Source organism: Danio rerio, chromosome 2 (assembly GCF_052040795.2).
Source record: "Danio rerio strain M-AB ecotype USA chromosome 2, GRCz13ab, whole genome shotgun sequence".
Classification (NCBI taxonomy): domain Eukaryota; kingdom Metazoa; phylum Chordata; class Actinopteri; order Cypriniformes; family Danionidae; genus Danio; species Danio rerio.
Genome location: NC_141022.1, coordinates 16,717,153 through 16,742,384, shown reverse-complemented (window position 1 = coordinate 16,742,384; position 25,232 = coordinate 16,717,153). Strand labels below are relative to the sequence as shown.

The following is a 25,232-nucleotide window of genomic DNA, read 5'->3' as shown; positions in this document are numbered from 1 at the left end:
TTTAAATATGTTTTAATAATGTGTATATATAAACACAATTGAAGTCAGAATTATTAGCCCCCTTTGGATTTTTTTTCTTTTTTTTATATTTCCCAAATGATGTTTAACAAAGCAAGGAAATTTTCACAGTATGTCTGATAATATTTTTTTCTTCTGGAGAAAGTCTTATTTGTTTGATTTTGGCTTTAATAAAAGCAGTTTTTAATTAAAAAAAAAAAAAATTAAGGTCAAAATTATTAGCCCCTTTAAGCTATATTTTTTTCGATAGTCTACAGAACAAACCATCGTTATACAATAAATTGCCTAATTACCCTAACCTGCCTGGTTAACCTAATTAACCTGGTTAAACCTTTAAATGTGACTTTAAGCTGTATAGAAGTGTCTTAAAAAATATCTAGTCAAATATTATTTACTGTCATCATGGCAAACATAAAAGAAATGAGTTATTAAAACTATTATGTTTAAATTATGTTGAAAAAAATCTTTCCGTTAAACAGAAATTGGGGAAAAAATACACGGGGTCAAATTATTTAGGGGGGCTAATAATATGTATATATACATACATACATACATACATACATATATACATACATATCTATATCTATATATATCTATATATATCTATATATATATATATATATATATATATATATATATATATATATATATATATATATATATATATATATATATATATATATATATACCTCTGTCCGGAAAAGAAAACTTCTTACTTTCACTTAGGGAGAAAAACATGACAGTCTGTTAATTTATTTTGTTTAACACATTAATTATTTCAAATTAATCGCATGTGTTAACGTGTTAATTTTGACAGCACTATATATATATGTGTGTGTGTGTACGTACGTACGTACGTATGCACGCAAGCACGCACGCACACACACACACACACACACACACACACACAGAACCAGTTTAGACTGGTTCTTGAATCTGGTTGATAGCAGTGCGATATTCTGCAACATCAGAACTCGTACAGCCTCCTCACCCTTCTGGATTACACATAGAGTGACAGTAGATCAATAAACTTACTATAGTTTCACAAATACAAAAGTTTGCTACGGTTATGCCATCCGTCCACACTACGCCAGAGTGTTTGAGCACCAAAAACAGAGTGTTTTAGAAACTCTGAAAAGGCTGTTTTCATTCTAAAACACTGCTGCTCCGACTCAGTGTGGATGGGGGAAAATGGAGACATCTGAAAATGGAGGCAGGGCTGCAGACTTTTGCCTCTCTGATTAGGGCTTTTTCCTCAATATTAAGTAGCCTACAAACAGTTCAGTCCTGCATCCTCTGAATTAAGTACAGACTTCGCAAGTTTGATACGGAAAACAGATTCCCGAGGACATGTCGGGTAAATCTTCAAAGGAAAAATTGTACTTTATAACCTCATTCACATCATCCTGGACACCAATGTTGTTTTGTCCTAACAATAAAATGAAAACATGATAAAGGAACTGCTATTTTTAATTTTGATATTTGCAACTTAACAGGCAGCAGAAATGTTGAGACGTTGTGCTGCATATATGAACATCATCTTCAATGTGTGCATATTTATAACAAAACAAAGCCTGTACATTATAACGTTACTGTCTCCTTTCATTTTAATTGAAAATATAAAACATACCCACTCTTATGCTAAATATCAATTTTAATAATCAATAAAGTCCATTATGATACTATAACGTACAATAAGCTCATAGATTATGGGAAATAAAGGCAAACAATTAGTCAATATACAGAATATACGTGGTTACATTAATTATTAACATATCTTCGCGCTCAGCCATGCCAAAGTGTGTGTGTGTGTGTGTGTGTGTGTGTGTGTGTGTGGACGCTAGTGTAGACGTGGATCGTTTTCATTCTCAAACGCCGTTTTAAAACTAAAACGTACTAGAAACGGGGCCTTAGTATCCTTGTGCTTTTCAGGTAATCCCACACTTTATGATCTAGAACCTATGATGATAACTTGTATGGTTTGCATTATTTTATACTGCAAGTTAAATGTTAATCGATCCACTTGGGAAGATCCCATCAGAGAGATTAACCAGTGAGGACAACAAAGGAAATCTCCCGCTCAAACTTTCCACTCAAGCCATTAGACAGTCAAGAGAAAGTGGGTGTGACCTGACCAATAGCTTAAACTAATATAAACCCTTTTCTGAATTTGTGAGTTCGATTTCTTTTCCAGCTAATTAAACTCAGTATAGTTTCGTGCCTCTTGGATCCTTCATTGGGCCAAAAACTCCTAAAACATGACACAAGGACTTCCTAAGAATCTGCATTTTCAATATGCATATTGGAAACCTTGGATGAAGAACGTAGAGACCAAAATGCAAGTATTAGTAATGCCTTTCTTAGTTGTGCCTTTTTTCATCCAAAAAAGTTTTTATTGATTATGGTAGGTTTTCATTAGTTGTGTGGGAACAGACTAAATATTGTCTTTCTTTGCCAAAATGTTATATTTCCTCACTAGTCTGTGTTTTATGTATTGTACATTTAGTTTTTTGTTTATTTGTTAGGCATTAAATCATTTTATACCACAACTACTGTCTTTGTTTTGTATCACAGAAAATGATCACTTAAACGGTAAAAGATCTTCTTTTTGCTACCTGCTTTATTAAAATTACTTAAAACTTCCAAAACTTTTCCCACACTTAACGAAACGCATTTTTTCCTTTACAAATACATAGACAGTTAAAAAAATCCACAAGTCAAGCGGATAAAGTAATTGTTATATTTATTTTCAGAACTCAGCACGGCCCATATGACGCTTGACCAATTGCAGCAGTTGTCGGTGCAAAACCACACCTCTATTTCTTTGGAAATGAACATCTCCTTGAATGTGGATTGAATGAGTCCTGTGATCAGTAATTTGAAATTGAGTTGTGGTAGGCTTCAAATAAAGCATTATAACAACATGCTCCTTATGAATATGAATTTCTTGTATCAACTGTTATATTTTAAACTTGTATAGCGTTCGTAGATGCTACAATCTAAACATCACACACCTAGTAAATTGGCTATCAATTTTGTACATTACTCAAGTACAGCATACTAATTTGTGTACAATAGACACAGAGTACATTGCAAGCACACATGAAAATCATACAATAGACTTAAAGCTGACAAACAGAGTTTGAATAAATATCCCATTTATACACAAGGTCTGATTTCTCGTTTACTCGGTTGGCTTCAAAAAGCAAGGCAGGGCAAGAAACATGTATGATGGCTATTTCTCAACATTTTAAACAGTTGTTGGGTGAATTGTGTAGGAGGAGTATTTCACATTCCAGTGCATGCATTTTCTTTGCAGTTCAAATTATGAGAATTTTTTTTAGCACAAGTAGGTGAATATATATCTAGTATAGTCTCTTGAATACGATGGAGATATGACTGAAGAATATATTTCTGTTTTAACAGGTATCAGGAGTTTATCAGGTATCAATGAGTTTCCAGAAGCTGGTATAGGAAAAGGATGCAGTTAGAATAGAACAGTTCACACACAGGAACATAGAAGCAGAGATAACTTAGGAGTAGCTTAGCATGATTCATTTTCCATATGAGAGCCCAGATAAGGGCTGTTTCTCAATTCCAAGTACGCTGAGAATCAACTTGCATTCGCGTGGAGATCTTGCCAAGTTACATACATATTAACTGAAAATTATTTTAAAATTAATTTTAATTATTAAAATTATCCAAAGGATATTCAGTAGCCCTGAACAGTAAAATTATGTAGTTAATTTCAAACATTTTACTCTTAACCAGAGAAGCAAAAACAAGGGCTCGCAGGCCAAAGCTGGTCCATATGGTAACCTTTGATTTGGCCCTCCATCCCATCTGAGATGAGAGGGAGAATGATGGGGAATGCCTTTAACAAAAATTGACATTTCTAGTTTTACATAGCCTTGTGTTTGTCTAACAGTTGAGCTACAAAAAAGAAATCTGAAATTAAATGTTCCAATTAAATGTTGCGAATAAATCCAGTTTAAAAAATAAATAAAAACAGACACTCAATGAATAAGGGACATTGCAGAAGACATCAGAAAGCAAATCAAGGCAAAGTGTATTTTTTTGTGTTATAAATGGTATAATAAATTATAATAGAAAATTAGGAAATTACCAAGAAAACTTCACAGTTTGTTGTATTTACCTCTGGCCCACCACCCTCAATCAAGTTTGGTTTTTGGCCCTTCATAAGAAAATGCTTGTTGTATGTTCTTGCTGCTTGCAGATTGCCTGTTATAATGTTATCATTAAGCCTCTGAAATCTGAGCGTAATTTAATTTCTATTACAAACTAGACAAAATTTTATTGGCAGAAGGAAATATCTTTGTGAATTTAATTTGATTTCACTATTTAAGCTGAGATTTAAAACAAATATTTTAACAGCTAAAACGCTATAGGAATATGTTTTTTACTTGTTTATACAGTGTGTATTTATATACAAAAAACACTGCTTTGCTACTGTTTGCAACTGCTTTGCACTTTTGCTTTTTATATTTTATACTTCAAGCTTAACTTTAGTCTATCAGCACAGTGCTTAAACTACACAGCTTGAAGATCAGCATCAAATCTACAAACTTTCTTAAATATAACTTTACTAACAAGAGAGAAATTATCGACTAAACAATCTCCCGCTATCAGACGGTTAAATTCCTGATATGAGAAAACACTAAAAAGAATCTCACTGCTGCAAAAACTGCCACAGACTTCTACAAAAGATTGCAATTCTTGAAACAAAGTTACTTGCGATCCAACCAGAATTGCCTGATCACACAGGACCGCTTCATTGTGGTGCCCAACAGCATACAGCCAGTAAGTCCTGTAAATCTACTCCAGCTACTGTTTTGAGCACAGAAAAAAAAAAAAAAACTATGGTAGAAAATGAGCATTATAAGGTGCAAGACCAAAGGGTACGTGGTCAGATTACCAAGATCATATGCATTTGCATCCTCCACCCCAAACACAGCTTGGATTGAAAGTCAGCTTCAGAACAGATATAAAACTTTTAACAATATGGGTGAAGAATCCCCAAATGCAGTCAGACAAAGATGACATGACTCAGCAGCAGTATTCTGCACCGATCACAGCCAAGACAGCACACTGATTGTTGGAGATTCAATAATCAGGAATTTTAGGAGCAGAACTACAATGACATTCTGTTTCACTCATGCAAAATTTTGTAATGTAAACAAAAAATGGGAAAAATTTTGCACACAACTGCAAAATGGATTATCATCAATTTGGGGAAGAATGATGTTCGGAAGGAACAGTCTGAACTGCTTAAGAGGTATTGTGAGCTCTTGGAAATAGTCAAAAAATTTAAAAACCAAATATGCTTTCACAGCTCTTGGTATAAATGCATGGCTGCAGAAAACGTAACAGAAGAGGACTGAAATTCATTGACAACTTCAATCTATTTTGGAATCAAAGAAAACTATATACATCAAATTGCCTCCATCCAAACAAATGTGCTAAAGGACAATATCTATTTTTCCCTCCATTATCCATCTGCTGTATGTGCCACTGAACTCAACCCAAATGGCACACAAACCCCTGGTAAATGTCAGAATGACCACAGGACTTCAAATCAGCTCCTGATTGGATTTGGGGCTGATGCATCCCACAACCACAGCGATAACAGCACACAGCCACAACAACCACTGCTTACGGACACACCACGACCTGCACAGATTTAGAGTTCAACACAGATAGACTGTGACATATCAGAACAGCATCAAGCCTCAGCACTCAACAGTGATCTTGAGGAAAATCTTGAATTTTCCCAAAAAAAAAAAAAAGAAAGATAGTTTGCTGGAACTTAACTTTCGCATTTTATTGCTTCAAGCCCCCAGTTAGCAACCAAAAAGTGACAAACTCCACAATCACCTCTGTGACCACCTGCAAGGGCCCTCCAGCTCTTGCCACACAGCCAGGGCCCAAACAACACCCCATCTTCATCAGAGAGAGACACGGATTACAATACTTCCATTTCACAAAAGAGACAAAAAAATGGAATTTATAATCTCATACACCTTTAGAATTAATTGATCATGTATATATTTAATATGCACTGCTTAAAATACTCCACTGTATGAAACATTGCCTATTAATGTTTATATATGAATGCTTATGTAAAGATCAACATTACATAGTGATGTTTAGACTATGTTTAGAATATGATAACAGTTAAACTGTGGACTATGACTATGCAAATGCATAGTCCTTCCAGTGACCGACTCACAGGATCATCCAACAACAATAATGGATTTGAAAGGTGACACTTTTTCAATCCCACCTTCCAGAGAAAGGATAAAAACATTCTCTCGTACACAGAAAAAAGGAAGGTGCAGTAACTCGGAGGAAAAGAGAAGTGGTAACAGAATTAAGAGAGTGGTATTAGAAGGAAGGCCTGACACACAAGCTATCTGAATTGCTCAAAGATTTCTGAACTTTGCTGTGTGTTTCAGCAAGGCTTTTCATGGTGATTGAATCCACAGTGCTTCTTCCAAGGCATCTGCAACCATAGCTTCAAGACTACCACCTTTAAATCTGCGAGTCTTAGATTTCCAGGAACTCTACCTTTAAAGACGTTGGTGTGTCCCCGACATCAGAACCACCACCTCCAGAAATCTCCAGTTCTCAAAGCTCAAGAGAGCCAAGTCTGCTTGTTCCATGCTTCAAGACCTGCAAGAAGATCCAACTTCTTCCAACCACTGCATCCACAGCAGAAATGTAAATATACTACCTTCCAACCCTCTAAGACAGACCTTGGCATATTATGTGATACTAATTAATAACAAAAACTTCCTCAGTTCTTTGTTATTTTAGAACAAGGTTTACCTTATCAAACTCTAACTTGTCTTTAGAAAGATAACAGAGTTATTAATCATAATCCTCAACTTAATCACCTTCATGACTCACCTATGCACTTATTGTACATTTAATAATTTTAGTTGCCCTTGTATATTTTTTTGTTAATAAATACACATTTATTACAACTGTTGCACTTTTATTTCACAACACATGATGCAAAATGCACACTAATAATTTATACAGCTTACATTCTTTAATACACTTGGTTAAAGTTTATCCATTCCTTTAGGATGGATTTGGTTTATCAATACTTGGTGGTTCTTATTAGCCATGTGTTACTGCGAGAATGTTGCCATTTTTTATCTAAATTCTCTAGTTTACTTGATTTTCTATGTTTTTATGTACTGTACATTTTGTTTGTTAGGTGTAGGCTTAAATCATTTTATAACCACATTGGATTGTCTTGTTTTGCCTCATAGAAATGGTCACTTTAATGACAAAAGATTGCTTGCTACCAGCTTAATTATAATTACTTGAACTTCTTTAAAAACTATTCATTTACTTTACAAGAAGTATAATTCCCTTTCTAAATGAGTAAACAAAAAATTAAAGGGGTCTGCTCAGACGAAGTCATTGTTATAATTATTTTGTTAAATTAACTACAAGTTAATTCTGAATATTCATAATTAATAATAACTCGCTATAGTTAATCATTAACATTCATAAACTGAGCTAAATTTGTTACAATTCTCATTTGTAAAAAATGGTGACTTTACAATAAGGTTTCATTAGTTAATGTTACTTAATACATTTCATAACATGAACTAATAATGAACAATACATGAACTGCATTTATTGATGCTAGTTCAACATTTACGAATGAATTATTAAAATATGATTTTATTGCTTGTAAACAGATTATATACTGTGAGTTAACATGAACTAACAATAAACAACTATTTATTTATAACCAAAATGTTAACAAACTTTAAAAATACTGTTTTAAATGCATTCTTTATTGTTTGTTCATGTTAGTAAGTGCATTTACTAAGCTTAACTAATACAACCATGCTGTAAAGTGTTACCAAACAACTAAATTTTAAAATTGGACTCTGACTCTGCCTTTTTTGGTCTCAGTCTTGACTCGGAAACCATCTGTCTGTTTTGTTGTTAGAAAGTGGAGATTTTCTAGATGAATACTTTGCAGCATTGATCTAAACCCACGCTTTCAGAATGTCACAAGGACGGCGGAGTGTTTTTTGCGTTTCCTTTATTTTCAGTTTCATCTTGTGGAGCTCTAGTATAATGTCATGCTCATCCAACTAGTCTTGTGTCTTATGTCTAGGAGTTCATCCATAGTCAAATTAATTCAAAATAAAATTACTTTAGAAAGGACAAACAAAAACAGTACATATACAGAAAAGCTCCAAACCGACAAACATCAACTAGCAAACATTTGCAAACAGTTTATATAATATCAGCAATTATGCTTCCATCCACCTATTTTTTATGCACACTTTGAAATATTTTCAATAGAAATGCCAAGATGCACATTAAATAAAAAAAATGCACATAATAAAACAACGTTTGCACACAACTGAGTTAGATAAACCTAAGAAAAAAATACGAAACAAGAAAAAATGTGCATGAACAACAACGAAACACATTTATCAAATAAATTCCTGCATGCACATAAAAACAAAACAAAAAGAAAAACGTTTTTTAAGACCATGTGATAACAAAAATATGCACAATGGGATGGCATTTATGGACAAACCAGTGGACGGACCCACATAGCACAACGTCTGAAATGTTGTTTAGATCATTCTAAAATGAAACAAAATGGTAATGGAAATGGTGCTTTAGATACAAATTAGATATATTCACATAAAACGTTTGCATCTTTGGATGGAAACATGACTAAAGATTGAGAATAAAAGCAACTTCTCTCACCTCTCTCGAACTGATTTGCCGCACAGAAAACAGGTCCATTTCCTCTTTCCCCCATGTGTGCACTCTATATGACGTTTGCGGTTGCCTGTGTCATTAAACTGACGACCACAGATGTCACAAGGGAATGGTCCTGAATTATGGACATTTTGTGAACATTAAAAGAATGTTTTGAGCTGAATAAGACTTCAACTTTTTGGTGCATTCACACCAAAGAACAGAGATGAAACAAGAAAAACAACACATTCAGAAAAATGGTTTTAGGAAAACTTTACCTAAATGGAACTTTTCTTGGTGCTTTAGCCTGGCAAACCGTGACTTAAAGTAGTCATCACAGTAGGCACACTTAAAGGGTTTATCCTGTGAATGTAAGATCATGTGCTCCTCCAGGTGGGGGCGACGGCTGAAGGACTTGTGACAGATCTGCAAAAGATGCAACAAAAACAAAATGACAAATTTAGACTAACTGCAGACAAATGAAAAGTGTTCACAAACAGAATTTAGTTAAAACTTTATGGCATTCTGTGGCAATTGGCATATATTAATAACATGTTAAAAATGCATATAAAATAACAAAGAATAAATAAGGCATATGACTCACATCACATTTCCACACTTCACTCTTCTTCTTCTGAGTGAGAAACTCCTGCAGGTGGTCAGGATGAAATCTGTTAGCAGACAACATGTTTCATGCTTAAACAATAAAGAATTCCAAAGCCAAAAAACAAGCCTGAATATATATTGTGAACTGCAGCAAGTAAATGCATTAAATTAAAAGATGTTAAGTAAACTAATGGAAATACACAGTCACACAGCATAGTTACACTAAACAATTAAATAACATATTAACACTACATAAATACATATTTACACTGAAGAACTAAAAGTTCTAGTAAAACTAATGTGGTAGAAACTAATGGTTAGTAAATAATGCAATACTTAATTTAGCAATGAAAAATAAATCATTAACAAAGTACAATCATTAAGCACATTATGTGGTTATAAGTCAAGAATACAGCATTTATAGCTCCAGTTATAAACTGCTTGCCAACGTTTAGTAATCTAGAGTTAATGCTTAACAAATAATATATTCACTAGATCCAGAATGCTGCGGCCAGGATTCTGACCAGAAGCAGGAAATCAGAGCACATCACACCTGTCCTCAGGTCTCTACACTGGCTCCCAGTTACATTCAGAATAGATTTTAAAGTGTTATTACTTGTCTATAAATCACTAAATGGCCAAGGACCTCAATACATTACAGATATGCTCACTGAATACAAACCCAACAGATCACTCAGATCTTTAGGATCAACTAGAAATTCCAAGAGTTCATTTCTGGAAGCTGATTCCAGCAGCGAAGGGGCAGAGTCGCTGAAGCAGATTTACCCTGCTTTGACTGAACTATTGGAATTTCTAATTTACTTGATCCTAAAGATCTGAGGGACCTGTTTTTATTCAGTGAGTATATGTGAAATATATTGAGGTTTTAGGTCATTTAGAAATTTATAAACAAGTAATAATGCTTTAAAACCTATTCTGAATGTAACTGGGAGCCGGTGTAAAGACCTGAGGACAGGTGTGATGTGCTCTGACTTTCAGGTTCTGGTCGGAATTCTGGCAGCAATGTTCTGAGTAAGCTGCAGCTATCTGCAACTGTCTTTTTTGGAAGGTCAGCGAGGAGTCCTTTACAGTAATCCACCCTGCTGCTGATAAAAGCATGAACAAGTTTCACTTGAGTTCACACTAGAAAGAAAGCATCTAATTATTGCAATGCTTTTGAGATGATGGTACACTAATTTACTGACTGTTTTGTCATGACTATTGAAATTCATATCTAACTCCAGAATATGACACAGCCAAAGTACACCTTCACCTTGAGAACCTCATCACTGTTTCCAAATGCAATGGCTTTAGATTTCTCTTTGTTTAACTGAAGAAAGTTTTAGCACATTCAACTGTTAATTTCATTATTGCAGTGGCAAAGGGTGTCAATAGGGCTGTAGTCATTAGGCAATAAGGCTAAGTAGATCTGAGTTTCATCATTAGAGCTGTGGTAGGAGATTTGGTTCGTTCTCATTATTTGGCTCAGTGAGAGCATATAAAGGTTGAACAGGAGAGGTGTCAAAATTGAACTTTTTGGGGCTACAAATGTCATGGGTGGAAATGTTATAGATGGATACATTTCTTAAGTGGTGAACAGGAGACTACAAAAAGTAAAAAAAAACACATAAAAATTCATTCATTTATAAATATGTTCCAACTAAATTAATATGTATCTTTTCCCCGTGGCTAATAGCTGTCCATGATGTGTATATTATGGGTCCAGTTGATTGCTAATCAAAAGTAAAAACCTTTTAAAAAATGTACGAGTTGCCGAAAAGAAAATAAATAAATTATAAGAGAAATATTTTTTGTGCTCATAGCCAGAGGGGGGTAGTAACGAGTTACATTTACTTCGTTACATTTACTTGAGTAAAATTATTGGGTAATGTGTACTTTTAGAGTACATTTAAATATGAGTACTTTTACACAAGTAAATTATTAGAGAAAAATCGGTACTCTTACTTCGCTACATTTTGCAGCATTCCTCCATTACCGTCAAATGATAATAAAAATGATACATATGTTTTGTTTGCAAATATCGCGAGGCGTCGCATTGGAGAGGTTGTGTCGCGATGGTGTCGCAAGAGGGTGCTATAGAGATGCGTCACCCTCTTTCTGTTAGGGCGCGGGCGCGCGCCTGTGTGTGTTGAATGATGGCTAACGAGGGAGACGTGCAAGTTATACTATATGACGATCATGCTGTCTGTGTAGTGAGTTTATCAGACCAGGTCACCCGGCCTCAAGTTCAGTCTGTTTTCACTCCAAGGTGTCACACACTCACACACACACACACACACACACACACACACACACACACACACACATATACATATATACATATATATATATATATATATATATATATATATATATATATATATATATATATATACACATATATATAAATGTAGGTGCATAATTGTAGGTCAGTGGCAGACAAAGAACCATGTCTCGGGTGTAAGTATGTGTATGAACCATCATTTAACAAACATAGGTTATTTTCACGACTCAACTTTTACCTTTCCTTTACATTTGCCAGTTGTTTTCCTCCCCACTGAGGATTGTGAGAATTAAAACTCACATGAACAAATATGAAGGGTAATTTTCTTCCACCAGATTTTCCAAATATTGATGTGATTGTAGCCAGGGATGTGACTGACAACAATTTCAGATGTTCCAAACACAGGCGGGAGGTGGAGTTGAGTTGGAACAGAGGGAGGGATGGAGGGCCAGGACCATGCAGTGGAGGTGTACCTGAAACGTGGAGTTGTGAAGGGCCTGGAACGTGGAGCTGTGTAGGGCCTAGAGCGTGGAGATGAGAAGGGTCTGGAACGTGGAGCTGCGGGGGGCCTGGAGAGTGGAACTGCAGAGGGCCTGGTGTGTGGAGCTGCAGAGGGCTGGAGCATGAAGCTGCGGAGGGCCTAGAGCATGGAGCTGCAGAGGGCCTGGAATGGAGAGCTGCGGAGGGCCTAAAGCGTGAAGCTGCGGAGGGCCTAGAGCAAGGAGTTGTAGAGGTATGTCTGAGGGCTTTGATTCAGCAGGCATAGACGGGTCATACACCCACAGTGGGTCAGGAGGCTTTGGTTCAGGAGGCACTGTCATGTCATTTAACCACAGTAAGTCAGGAGGCTTTAGTTTAAGAGGCACTGGCAGTTCATTCAACCCCAGAGCGTCAGGAGGCTTAGGTTCAGGATGCACTGGCAGTTCATTCAACCCCAGTGGGTCAGGTGGCTTTGATTCGAGAGGCACTGGCAGTTCATATAACCCCAGTGAGTCAGGAGGCTTTGGCTCAGGAGGCATTGAGAAGTCACACGGCTCTAGTGGCTCTGGGGGGGGTCATATGGCTTTAGCTGCTCTGGAAAGTCACATAGCTTTGGCAGCCATTCATGGGACTCAGGTGGCGGCTCTGGCCATTCAAGGGACTCAGGCGATGGCTCTGGCCATTCAGGATTTAGAATTATCTGGCGCCTGCCATTCAAGGGATTCAAAGGTGTCTGGCGCCCACCATTCAAGTAATTCAGAGGTATCTGGTGCCCACCATTCGAGAGATTCACAGGTTTCTGGCGGCGTCATTGCAGGGCTCGAAATTGCGACCATTTTGGTCGCATATGCGCCCGAAAATTAATCTATGCGACCTCATAATATATTTGGGCGTATTAGTGCGACTGCAGATAATGGTTGTAGTGCGACCTGTTTTGATTTTTTGTAAAAACGTGCTGAATCGCTCTTCCCTGCCGCTATATTGGTTCATATTAGCTGTCAATCACTCAAGCTATTCCGCTGTCAGATGACAGGGAAGGAGCTGTTATGACCACGGGAAATGCAAACGGCTGAAGAGTAAAAACTTAAAGCACACAGGTTTGCAAACCCCACCTAAAATTGAGGTGCAGATGAGAGCAATCATGACACGTCACGTGGTGAATAATGATCCGCCAGCTGAGATCAATCGAGTACGCGCTTCTTGGTGAAGGCGCCCGAATCTCCATGCGTCGCATTCACTACGTGTTCAGCGCAAATGTCCGCTAAAAGTCAAATCTACTACTGTACATATCATCGCCAAAGCAGCTCGCCTTTACTAAGTTTACACTGAAACTGCGTCTCATAACAAACAGCGGTATTACGCCGGTGGTATTCGCAAGAATCTTGCGCTGCCTGCTCATAAATTGGGTCGGCTGACTCGCCAGCTTTTCCACAAACATGAAAAGACAAAAGACTGAACCTTTAAATTGACACAAACTGAAACCAAAACTTTTAAAGAGTGATAGAAGTGAGACTTTACTTTCTTTCTTTTGTCTATTCTTTTTTGAGGTGTATATTATTTTTATTTTTTATTTATTTACTGATGACTGCTTTGCAGCTTTCATCATTGAATTGAATGATTTATTATAATCTTTTGTTTGTTTTGTAGCAGAAATATTATTTATTAAATTGACTTCCATATAAAAACAGCAGCACAAAATACATATTTCTTACTGCAATGCTTCATTTTTGTTTGATGCAAACTATACAATTATTTTTCATAAAGTAACAGACTTTTTATAGCAGATAACCTACATTCATGCACATTCAAGGCAGTATCATAATGAGAAATGTAATTCATTGTTATTATTATTGTCATTTTCATCATCATTATTTTCTATGGCCTAATTATTAGACATTCATTTTGGATTTATTGCACACAAATATCAAGGTCTTCGCAGCATTAGTTAGATAGTTGTTTCTGGTTTTTGTCAGTCCTATTGATATTGTTTTAAAATACAATAAATCCTTTAAAAAGCAATTTGCAGCGGTGCTCATTCAGTTTTGGCGGGTGCTCCTAAATTTTTTCTGGTGCTCCTAAATTTATTTTGGTGCTCCTAAATATTTGAAGTTGGGAGCACCGGTGCTACCAAGTAAAAAAGTTAATTTCTAGCCCTGCATTGGCTCTTGCAGCTCTGGTGATGGAGTCTATGGCAGCGCTGGTGGCGAAGACTCTGGCAGTGGCAGCTCTGGAGGATCTGGCAGCTCTGGAGGTGGTGGTGGCAGCTTGTGCACTAACAGCTCTGGTAGTGGCAGCAGCTCTGGCAACTCAGGTGGTGGTGGCCATTCTGATGCCTCAAGTGATATCATTTCAAGAACAGAAATTATGACAGGAACCAAGGCAGGAACAGACTTGGAACACGAAGCCATCTTTTGGGCTGGTGACAGATTGGCGCTTAACATTTTATGAGCTGGAGTGCTGGTTGCGGCCACTTCTTGAGCTGGCAGACTGGAGGCGGCCATCTTGTGCTTGACTGGATTGTTGGTGGCCATCTTGTAAACTGGCTGTGGTCTAGGCGGAAGAACAGGGGACAGGAGTACAGGAGATACCAGCATAATGGTATTACTGGGTTGAGCAGCAAGCCCCTGTTGCCAGCAGGTCTTGCTGTTTATTGCCCCCCTCCAAAAAAATATTTATGGGTCTCCTCCTTTAGTCTTCTGACATTTCAATGTCCTTTGAGCTGCTGGCCTTCACCTATGTATACTCTTTTTTTTTTTTTCTTTTTGAGGATTTGATTTTGTCATTCTTTTTTTTGGATGAGTTTTGTCATGTTGATGAATCTTTGTGATTTATCTGAGTCTGATGGAGCACAATCTGACTTTGATTATCAACAAACTTGGTATATATGATACATTAGGACTTGCGTTTATGAATATATTGCAATCACTTAGGATGAAGCAAAATGTTGTTGTTCCAACCCATTGCTTAAAGCATGCATTAGATCTAATTTTGTTTCATGGAATTGAGGTCATATATATATATAAATGAAAAAATAAGCAGTTTTATGCTTATTTGTGCCAGTCAGTCAGATAAAATTGTTTAAAACACCTTGAATGGTAGCGGTTCCATGTGAGGAGGCTGTGCAGCTGCCACGGCCTAGGCCTGGAGTTTCCCCGGCTCAAGTGCTGATGAGACTGCAGTCTCCACCACATGTCAGGGATCAATATCTGTCCCATTAGTTTTAGGCCTTTTCTTAAATGTCTCAATTAAGTTAAGCTGTTTTAAAAAGTGTTTACTCTTTTTGAATCTCGTTTTAAACAATAGCTATTTGAATTGTAAATTTTAGTATGTTGAAAAACCGCCACCAAAACTAAAGTCAATAGATTTCTTTTCTTTTTCTTCTTCTCCCACCATTCATTTTCTTGTCAGCTTAGTCCCTTCATCCAACCTGGGGTCGCCCCAGCAGAATAAACCACCAACTTATCCAGCATATGTTTTTAAGCAGCAGATGCCCTTCCAGCCACAACCCATCACTGGGAAACATCTATACACACTCATTTCTGGAGCACCCGTAGGAAACCAAAGCCAACAAGGGCAGAACATGCAAACTCCACCCAGAATTACCAACTGACCCTGCCGAGGTTCGAACCAGAGACCTTCTTGCTGTGAGGCTAACGTGCTACCCACTCCGCAAGTACATACACACTTTAAAACATACAAACGCTAACCTTTATTCATTGTCATTCTTTCTTGCTTTGTTAATATATCGTAATGTATACGGTTTACTAATCAATTTAAATTATGTAAAAAATAAATTAATAGGCAAATAAATACTAATACTTTGTTTTGATGGTCCATTTGAATATTAGTAGTAGTAAGCTTCTTCAACAGACATGTAACTGATTATAAGTAACTTTGTTGCAAGTACGTCAACTTACACTAACCCTAACCCTAACCTAACAGTACACTCATAATCTAATAGCAATTAGTTCTCATGTAGATGCAATGTAGCTTAAAATCAACAAATGGACCATCAAACTAAAGTTTGACCAAAAAAATAAATAATAATAAAAATAAATAAATAAATAAATAAATATAGAGCTGAACTCCTCTAGCATTGATCCTTCTAGCATTGGATGAACACACTATGTAGCATTCCTTTTTTTTCCTTTGGAGAAGAGGGAGAAGAACAAAGTATAACTGTTTGAATTGACTCCAAAATATTTTTTGTAATGGATTATTAATATGCATCAAATTTTTTGATATAGCTTTGAATACTCCTTTTACCTGTTACAGCAAGGGTCTCAAACTTGTTGCCCGTAGGCTGATAGTTTGTGGCCCCCGCCTTATTTGAAAGTTTAATGTCAGTGCGACCCACGAGTTTGATATGAATTTCACTTTACAGTGCTGTAAAGTGCAGAGCTGAACAAACCTACCACCTTGGGTTATATGGCTCTCGGGGGCAGGACATCAGCTGGGCTTGACACAGGCAGAGAAACATTTGTGAAAGTTACAGCAGCGTTGCCATAGAGTGCTTTCTCCCATGCCTGGCTGGTTGCCTCGTGCGGACATTCGTCCCAGCGCGTTTCATTCACAACACTTCAAAAAAAGTTTTTTTTGTTACTGCCCGGCGGGACATTATACTGTATGTAGATAAATCTATATAAAGAGCCAGACCTTGCTGGATCATGTTCTGAAAAATGTCAGATATTCGTGTTTTGCTTTCCGATATTTATTTGAATTGTTTTTATTTAAATTGATTCAGCAATAACTTGTGTGCGTTGAATACCTGCATGGGTGTGTGTGTGAAAAAGAGAGAGAGAATGTGCACACGAAAGCTGATTGTGTGTGCACACACACACATGACGGTTGTCACCATACGCAAGTTAAAGCAAAAGTCACGTTTACTATTGGTTCTGAACAATATTTTTAACCAATTTTCTTTCTTTTACAATCACTCTCATTGGTTGGTGATTGTTTCCCAGGCTGTGAGCAGCAAAAATAAATAATGGCATAGTGGCCTACCTAAATGATATCTGTATTTTCAAAATAGCAAAGAGGCAGTCAAGCTCATTTTTTAAAAAACATGAGTAAATCTGATAATGAGGCTGATCAAAAGAGATCTCGAGAAGCTGGAACTGCATCCCTGGATCAAGATAGCGGGATACAGAAGCAACGCGAGCCAAGTCAGCCACAGAACATGATGGAAGAGCCAATTGTGGGCTTTTCTTGAAGATTAGAAATGAAATGGAGCTGAGATAGTTAATGTGATGTCTCTCTATCTCTCTGACTAAAGAAATCAAGGTGATACATTGTCATGTTTACCAGTGAACAAACCACCAGATGTAGCTGGTAAACACTCACTCATGAAACTTCAAATCTGCCAGTTAATGGACTTCAACCTGCACATTGTATCCTACCTTCTGTTGTCAGTATCACTCCCCGGCGTTACAGAAGACTCGGCCACACAATGGATTCAGCGGGTATCAAGATCATGTGTCTGCGTCAGGAAGCTCGGTCTATAGAGGAATACGTGGAGGACTTCATCCAGGTAGCCCATTTAACATCTTTGGATGATATATGCCTGATGATATTTTTTCGTGGAGGATTATCTGAACCTCTGTACTCCACAATGCCACTGCATGACCCCCATTGGACACTTGAGTTCTACATTGATCTGGCTCTGCAACTTAGTGGGTCCCCCTTCACCATAGGCGAGGTGGAGGAAACTCCTAAATGTTTTTTTTTTTTTGGGGGGGGGGGGGGGGGGCAGTGTACAGCAAGACCAGATGACAAAAGGGCTTGCTGTACACCCCACTGAAACATTAATGCTGGCATCACCATCACTCCTGTCGCCTGAGCATCAGTTATATCATAAGATGGCCGACTCCAGTCCTCCAGCTCATAAGATGGCCGACTCCAGTCCTCCAGCTCACAAGATGGCCGACTCCAGTCCTCCAGCTCACAAGATGGCCGACTCCAGTCCTCCAGCTCACAAGATGGCCGACTCCAGTCCTCCAGCTCACAAGATGGCCGACTCCAGTCCTCCAGCTCACAAGATGGCCGACTCCAGTCCTCCAGCTCACAATGTGGTCACAACCAGGCCCTCCGCAGCTCCACGCTCCAGGCCCTCCGCAGCTCCACGCTCCAGGCCCTCCGCAGCTCCACGCTCCAGGCCCCCCGCAGCTCCACGCTCCAGGCCCGCCTCAGCTCCACGCCCCAGGTACGCCCCAGCTGCATGGTCCTGGCCCTCCATCCCTCCCCCAGTTCCGCCTCCGCTCCACCTCCCGCCTGAACAGTATTAGGAGTGTCTGGAAGCCACTCCTTAGAGGGGGGGCTCTGTCATGTTTACCAGTGAACAAACCACCAGATGTCGCTGGTAAACACTCACTCATGAAACTTCAAATCTGCCAGTTAATGGACTTCAACTTTATACATGCTCTTCACCCACACACCTGCTTTCTCATTTAGCTTGATTTACATTCACACCTGAGGACTTTCAGAGACTGATTAACACACACTATTTAAGCCACTCATTTACCCCTTCAGTTTGCCGAGTCTTGTTTATCTGTAAGGTGACATTACAACGCGTTATCCTGGTCTTGTTTCTCTGTGTTTTGAACCTTGCCTTGTTTATTTAGTTTTCCTTGTCTGCCGCCTGCCTTTCGACCTCTTGCTTGTTAAAACAAAACAAAAAACACTGTACACTGTTTACATCTGTTTCATTACTCAAATCAGGTTTACATATTGTTTACTTTCATAGATATTTATATACTTATATTTTACATTCAATCTTCGGTCACTTCTGTGTATATATGTGTATTTATGTGTATGTTGTGTATGATGTGTATGTTGTGTGTATGACTTCACTGTGGACGGCAAAATAAGAATCTCATTGTACAGGGAGACGTGTTTCCTTACTGTGCACATGACAATAAACAGTTGAATTGAATTGAATTGAATTGAAATTGACTATGATTCTGGATTGTCCTCACATACCTGTTTGCTCCCATATTGACCACTGCTTGCCTGACTGTGAATAAACCTGCACATTGGATCCTAACTTCTGTTGTCAGTGTCACTCCCCGGCGTTACATACATATGGGGGGGGGGGGGGGGGGGGTAAAATAAAAGTAAGGAACTTAATGCAACATATAATGTAGTCATCTGCAGTCCATCGGCAATAAGAGTCCCTGTTAACCTGAACCAATTATAGGGTTGCACCGTTATTTGTGGGTCATTTGCATTGCATTACTTCTTTTGTATTTGCATAGCCTCACACAATAAATATTACATATATTTCTATATGATGTAAAAGTAGTCATAACAAATGACAACAACACCGTTTTTTTTTTACTGTAACAACAGCACAGCGGATAACATTAAATCTAATTATTATTTATATCATTATTATTATTATTACTATTTATTACTGATTGATTTATTTTCTTTTTAATTCTTATTTTGTGTTAAAAACTTCCAATCTTCTCAAAAACAAAAAAATATATATAATAATTTTCTTGCGAATGGATCTTACAGTGGTCTGCTAACATGCAACAAAAATATGTTTTTAAGAATTTTTTTTTTTTACCAGAGAGCTTTTCAAATCTGGAAATGGTAAAATACGGATTTGCCACTCGTCTTCTTTAAAAAAAAAAGACTTAGTTCCAGTTGGTGTTGTTTGTCCGGTATTTACGGATTTGGTAAGTGTGATCAATGCTTTTTGTTTATGTTTATTCATATGGCAAAGTTAGTTCGTATAATCAGCAGTACTCTTTCAGTTTTTAAAGACATACAGTTGAAGTCAAAATTATTAGCCCCCCTGAGTTATAAGCCCCCTTGTTTATTTTTTACCCACTTTCTGTTTAACGGAGATGAGATTTTTTTTCCAAACATTTCTAAACATAATTGTTTTAATAAGTTATTTCTAATAATATTTTTTTTCATCTTGGCCATGCTGTCACTAAATAATATTTTACTAAATATTTTTCAAGACATTTCTGTACAAGGATGGTTTGTTTTGTAGACTATCAAAAAAAATATATATAGCTTAAAAGGGCTAATAATTTTTTACCTAAAATGGTTTTTAAAAAATTAAAAACTGCTTTTAGTCTAGCCAAAATAAAACAAATAAGACTTTCTCCATTAGAAAAAATATCAGACACACTGTGAAAATTTACTTGCTTTGTTAAACAGTTTGGGAAATATTTAAAAAAAAAGAAATTTCAAAAGGGGGTTGGGGGGGTTGGTTGTCATGATTACCAGCGATCGCTAACCACCAGAGGTCGCTGGTAAACATTCACACTCCTTGAACTACATATCTTCCATGTTATAGACTACAACACCCAGTCAGGCCACACACACACACACACCTGGTTCAAGATCCAGACTGATTAAACTCTCACAGCTGAAACCATTCACACTATGATTATTCGGACTATTTAAACCCCTCTGTTTTACACACATGTTGCTGAGTATTGTTAAGCTGTTGCTGTCCTTACGTAAGCGTTTTCCTTGTTTCCTGTGTTTTTGACTTTTGGACTGTTTATCATATTTTGACCCTTTTCTGCCTGCCCCGAACCTTTTGCCTGTTTTATTGGATTTGCTTCTGGATTGCCTACTACACTGTTTATACTGGTATTTGACCCTTGCCTGATTGATCATTTTTATAATAAAGCTGCATTTGGAACTACCGACAGCAAGATCCGCGGTCAGCGGGGCTGGCAGAGGGCACCACTACAATGCTAGGCTTACCAATGTTCTACTCTGACGCCCCTCGTTGGTATATGCCAAGTCCTTCAATTTTCAAGATGGCCGCCTCCAGTGTTCCAGCTAACAAAATGGCTGCCACCAGTTCCCCGTTTCATAAGATGGCTGCCAACGGGTCTCCATGACACAAGATGGCTGCCTCCAGTCTGCCAGTTCACAAAATGGCCACCAACAGTCCAGCTTACAAGATGGCTGCCTCCGGTCCTCCAGCAAACAAGATGGCTGACACCAGTTCCCCATGTCACAAGATGGCTGCCTCCAGTCTGTCAGTTTACAAAATGGTCGCCTCCAGTCCTCCAGCTCACAATGTGGTAATTGCCAATCTGTCACCAGCTCACAAGATGGCTTCTTGTTCCGAGTCTGTTCCTGTCATAGTTCCTGTTCCAGTTCCTGAAACGCCATCACCTGAGCCACCAGAATGGCCACCACCACCTGAGTTGCCAGAGCTGCAGCAACCACCAGAGCTGTTACTGCCAGAGCTGCCACCACCACCTCCAGAGCTGTCAGATCCTCAGTCACCTCCAGAGATGCCAGATCCTCCAGAGCTGCCAGATCTTCAGTCACCTCCAGAGCTGGCAGATCCTCAGTCACTGCCAGAGCTACCAGATTCTCAGTCACTGCCAGAGCTGCCAACGCCACCTCCAGAGCTGCCAAATGCTCCACAGATGCTAGATCCTCAGTCGCTGCCAGATCCTCCAGAGCTGCCACCGCTAGCGCTACCAGAGTCACTACTGCCAGAGCTGCTGCCGCCGCCTGAGCTTCCTGAATGGCCGCCGCCGCCTGAGCTTCCTGAATGGCTGCCGTCTGAGCTTTCTGAATGGCCGCCGCCAGAGCTTCCTGAATGGCCGCTGCCGCCTGAGCTTCCTGAATGGCCGCTGCCGCCTGAGCTTCCTGAATGGCCGCTGCCGCCTGAGCTTTCTGAATGGCCGCCGCCGCCACCTGAGCTTCCTGAATGGCCGTCGCCTCCAGAGCTGTGTTACTTCTCAGAGCTGTCAGTGCCATGTGATTTCCCAGAGCCATGTGACCTCCCAGAGCATCCTGACCCACTGGGGTTTGAAGAACTGCCAGTGCCTCCTGTGCCTAAGCCTCCCGACCCACTGGGGTTTGAAGAACTGCCAGTACCTCCTGTTTCCAAGCCTCCCGACCCATTAGGGTTTGAAGAACTGCTAGTGCTTCCTGTGTCCAAGCCTCCTGACTGTCCAAGCTCTATGAACCAAAGCCTCCCGACCCACTGTGGGTGTTTAACCCTTCTTTGCCTGCTGAACCCAAGCCCCCAGATATACCAGAGCTCCAGGTTCCAGACCCACTGCAGCTCCACGCTCCAGGTCGTCCGCAGCTCCACGCTCCAGGTCGTCCGCAGCTCCCCGCTCCAGGTCCTCCGCAGCTCCCCGCTCCAGGCCCTCCGCAGCTCCACGCCCCCGGCCCTCCGCAGCTCCACGCTCCAGGCCCTCCGCAGCTCCACTCTCCAGGGCTTTCGCAGCTCCTCGCTCCAGGGCTTTCGCAGTTCCTCGCTCCAGGCCCGCCTCAGCTCCATGCTTCACGTACGCCCCTGCTGCATGGTCCTGGCCCTCCATCCCTCCCCCTGTTCCGCCTCCGCTCCACCTCCTGCCTGAACAGTATTAGGAGTGTCTGGAATCCACTCCTTAAAGAAGGGGCTATGTCATGATTACCAGCGATCGCTAACCATCAGAGGTCGCTGGTAAACATTCACACTCCTTGAACTACATATCTGCCATGTTATGGACTACAACACCCAGTCAGGCCACACACACACACACACACAACCGGTTCAAGATCCAGACTGATTACACTCTCACAGCTGAAGCCATTCAAACTATCATTATTCGGACTATTTAAACCCCTCTGTTCCACACACATGTTGCTGAGTATTGTTAAGCTGTTGCTGTTCTTACGTAAGCTTTTTCCTTGTTTCCTGTTGCCTGTGTTTTTGACTTTTGGACTGTTTATCGTGTTTTGTCCCTTTTCTGCCTGCCCCGAACCTTTTGCCTGTTTTATTGGATTTGCTTCTGGATTGCCTACTACACTGTTTATACTGGTATTTGACCCTTGCCTGATTGACCATTCTTATAATAAAGCTGCATTTGGAACTACCCCAGTTTGCATAGCATCCCTTCGCAACATTGGTCAATAATTCTGACTTCAACTGTACCTTAGTCAAAATGATTTAGTTACTAAGTTTACAGTAATATCACTAGAATATTATTTTCACGCCTTTTGTGACAGAATAGTCGGTAACACTTTATAATAACTACACACTATAAATCATTTATTAAGCATTAGCAAATAGCGAATTCATTATCCGTTAACTCTACATTAATAAACGTTAGTAAGCAGTTTATAACTGCAGCTACAAATGCTCTATTCTTGACTTATAACCACATTTAAAATGTGCTTAATAATTGTATTTTCATACTTAGTAAATGATTAATTTTTCATTACTAAATTAAGTATTGCATTATTTACAAACCAGTTGTATTTAAGAGTAGTTAAGGGTTTTTATGATCATTCAGAATGATTTAGTAAATGATTAATAAACTATTGAAATCAACGTTTATATGTCTTATTATTCAGGCATATGCTAATAGTCAACTAATATGTTAATAAATGCTTTATTAACTCAACTTCATGCAGTTTTGTGACCTAATCTAAAGTGAGGACTATTTATGCTTCATAAATCCCTTATAAATGACAAATAAAGGCTCAGAATCAAATGAACTATAATCTTGGCAATCTTTACTAAAATGTAAAATTACTGTAAAGTTTAAACATTGCTGAATAACAGGATTGTCAAAATACGACAAAACTGGATAAAACAACAATTTAATAATTAAACAATGTAATGAAATGTAATGTTTAAACTCTACAGTGATTTTATTTTAGATCAGGTTGCAAATATTTATTTTTTATTTGAAGTACAGTTTCATTTGTGTATCTTTAATTGAATAGGAATGAATAATGTAATTTTTCCTGTTTAGAATTTAACTAAGCCTTTATTTGTAATTTATAAAGGATTTATAAAGCATGAATAGTCCTCACTTTAGATTAGGTCACAAAACTAGGTGAAGTTGAGTTAATAAAGCTTTTATTAACATACATAGTAACCATTAATATATGCCTGAATAATAAGACATATAAACGTTGATTTCAATAGTTTATTAATCATTTACTAACTCATTCTGAATGATCATAAAAACCCTCAACTACTCTTAAATACAACTGGTTTGTAAATAATGCGATACTTAATTTAGTAATGAAAAATAAATCATTTACTAAGTATGAAAATACAATTATTAAGCACATTTTAAATGTGGTTATAAGTCAAGAATAGAGCATTTGTAGCTGCAGTTATAAACTGCTTACTAACATTTATTAATAAAGAGTTAATGCTTAACGGACAATGAATTCACTATTTGCTAATGCTTAATAAATGATTTATAGTGTGTAGTTATTATAAATGTTATAGAATAGTCTATACACACACACAGCTGTTAGACGCTATTCTCTGCACCTACCGAGTCAGTTTCTTCTCCCAATCAGTGTGCAGAATCAAATTCCAATAAAAAAAACACTAATCCAGCAGTTCATACTCGTATCTAATACCTTGTTTGTCACGGGGGGCATGCATGAAATGTTCCTAAAATGTCTGTTTCTTTTGTATTTTTGTTTTTCAGTTAAATTGTCAGATTATGGATGTCTTAGATATTGGGCATGGCTAACATATTTAACCACGCTGTTGCAACTGTCTGTTTTGACAACAAACAGAAATGGTGAGGAGGAGGTGTCTGTTAGGTTGAAATAACTCTCAGTAACCCTTTTCCCGATCTTTATGAACGAAATGGCTACTTTACTAGATCCATTCAGCTTGCAGCAGAAAAACAAGTTTTTTTTATAGCTAAGGGTTGTTTCTTATTTTATATATCAACAATTAATTAAAGATTCTCAACTGACATTTAAAAAGCATTACAAAAAGGCAAATTTATGGCAAATTGAAGAATATAAAAACTTGTTTTACAACAGAAGCAGCAAAACGTTGAGCACTGAATGAATGTTTTCTCATATTAAATATTGTCTTAGTTGGTCACAAACAAGTACGACAGTGTACTTCTAAGCTGAATCACTTTTCAAACACACAATTGTCCTGGGGTTTTACAAAAAATGATTCAACATTTTAATAAAAGCTAATAGAATGGCTAAAAGTAAATCAAGATTGTACTTTTGTATTATTTTCTTTTTTGTTTGTTATCATAGTGTTATTAAATGTAATAGTTTAACTCTGTGCATATAATGCCATCGTATGTGTATGTGA

At 38.2% G+C, this 25,232-nt stretch overlaps 1 protein-coding gene across 3 annotated transcripts in view; it reads right to left on the bottom strand.

Annotated features, from left to right (window-relative positions):
* zbtb41 (zinc finger and BTB domain containing 41) overlaps nt 1-25,232 on the bottom strand; it is a 74,164-nt gene that overhangs the window by 28,274 nt on the left and 20,658 nt on the right. For 2 of the 3 annotated variants that reach the window (XM_087240565.1, XM_087240564.1), the window contains exons 4-6: nt 9,392-9,458; nt 9,066-9,213; nt 8,794-8,923 (exon numbers count right to left, since the gene is read on the bottom strand). In XM_087240565.1, the coding sequence (XP_087096691.1) occupies nt 8,794-8,923; nt 9,066-9,213; nt 9,392-9,458 (345 nt within the window). Of the gene's footprint in view, nt 1-8,093; nt 8,668-8,793; nt 8,924-9,065; nt 9,214-9,391; nt 9,459-25,232 lie in introns of those variants that run through there. The other variant, XM_087240566.1, reaches the window with a different exon arrangement.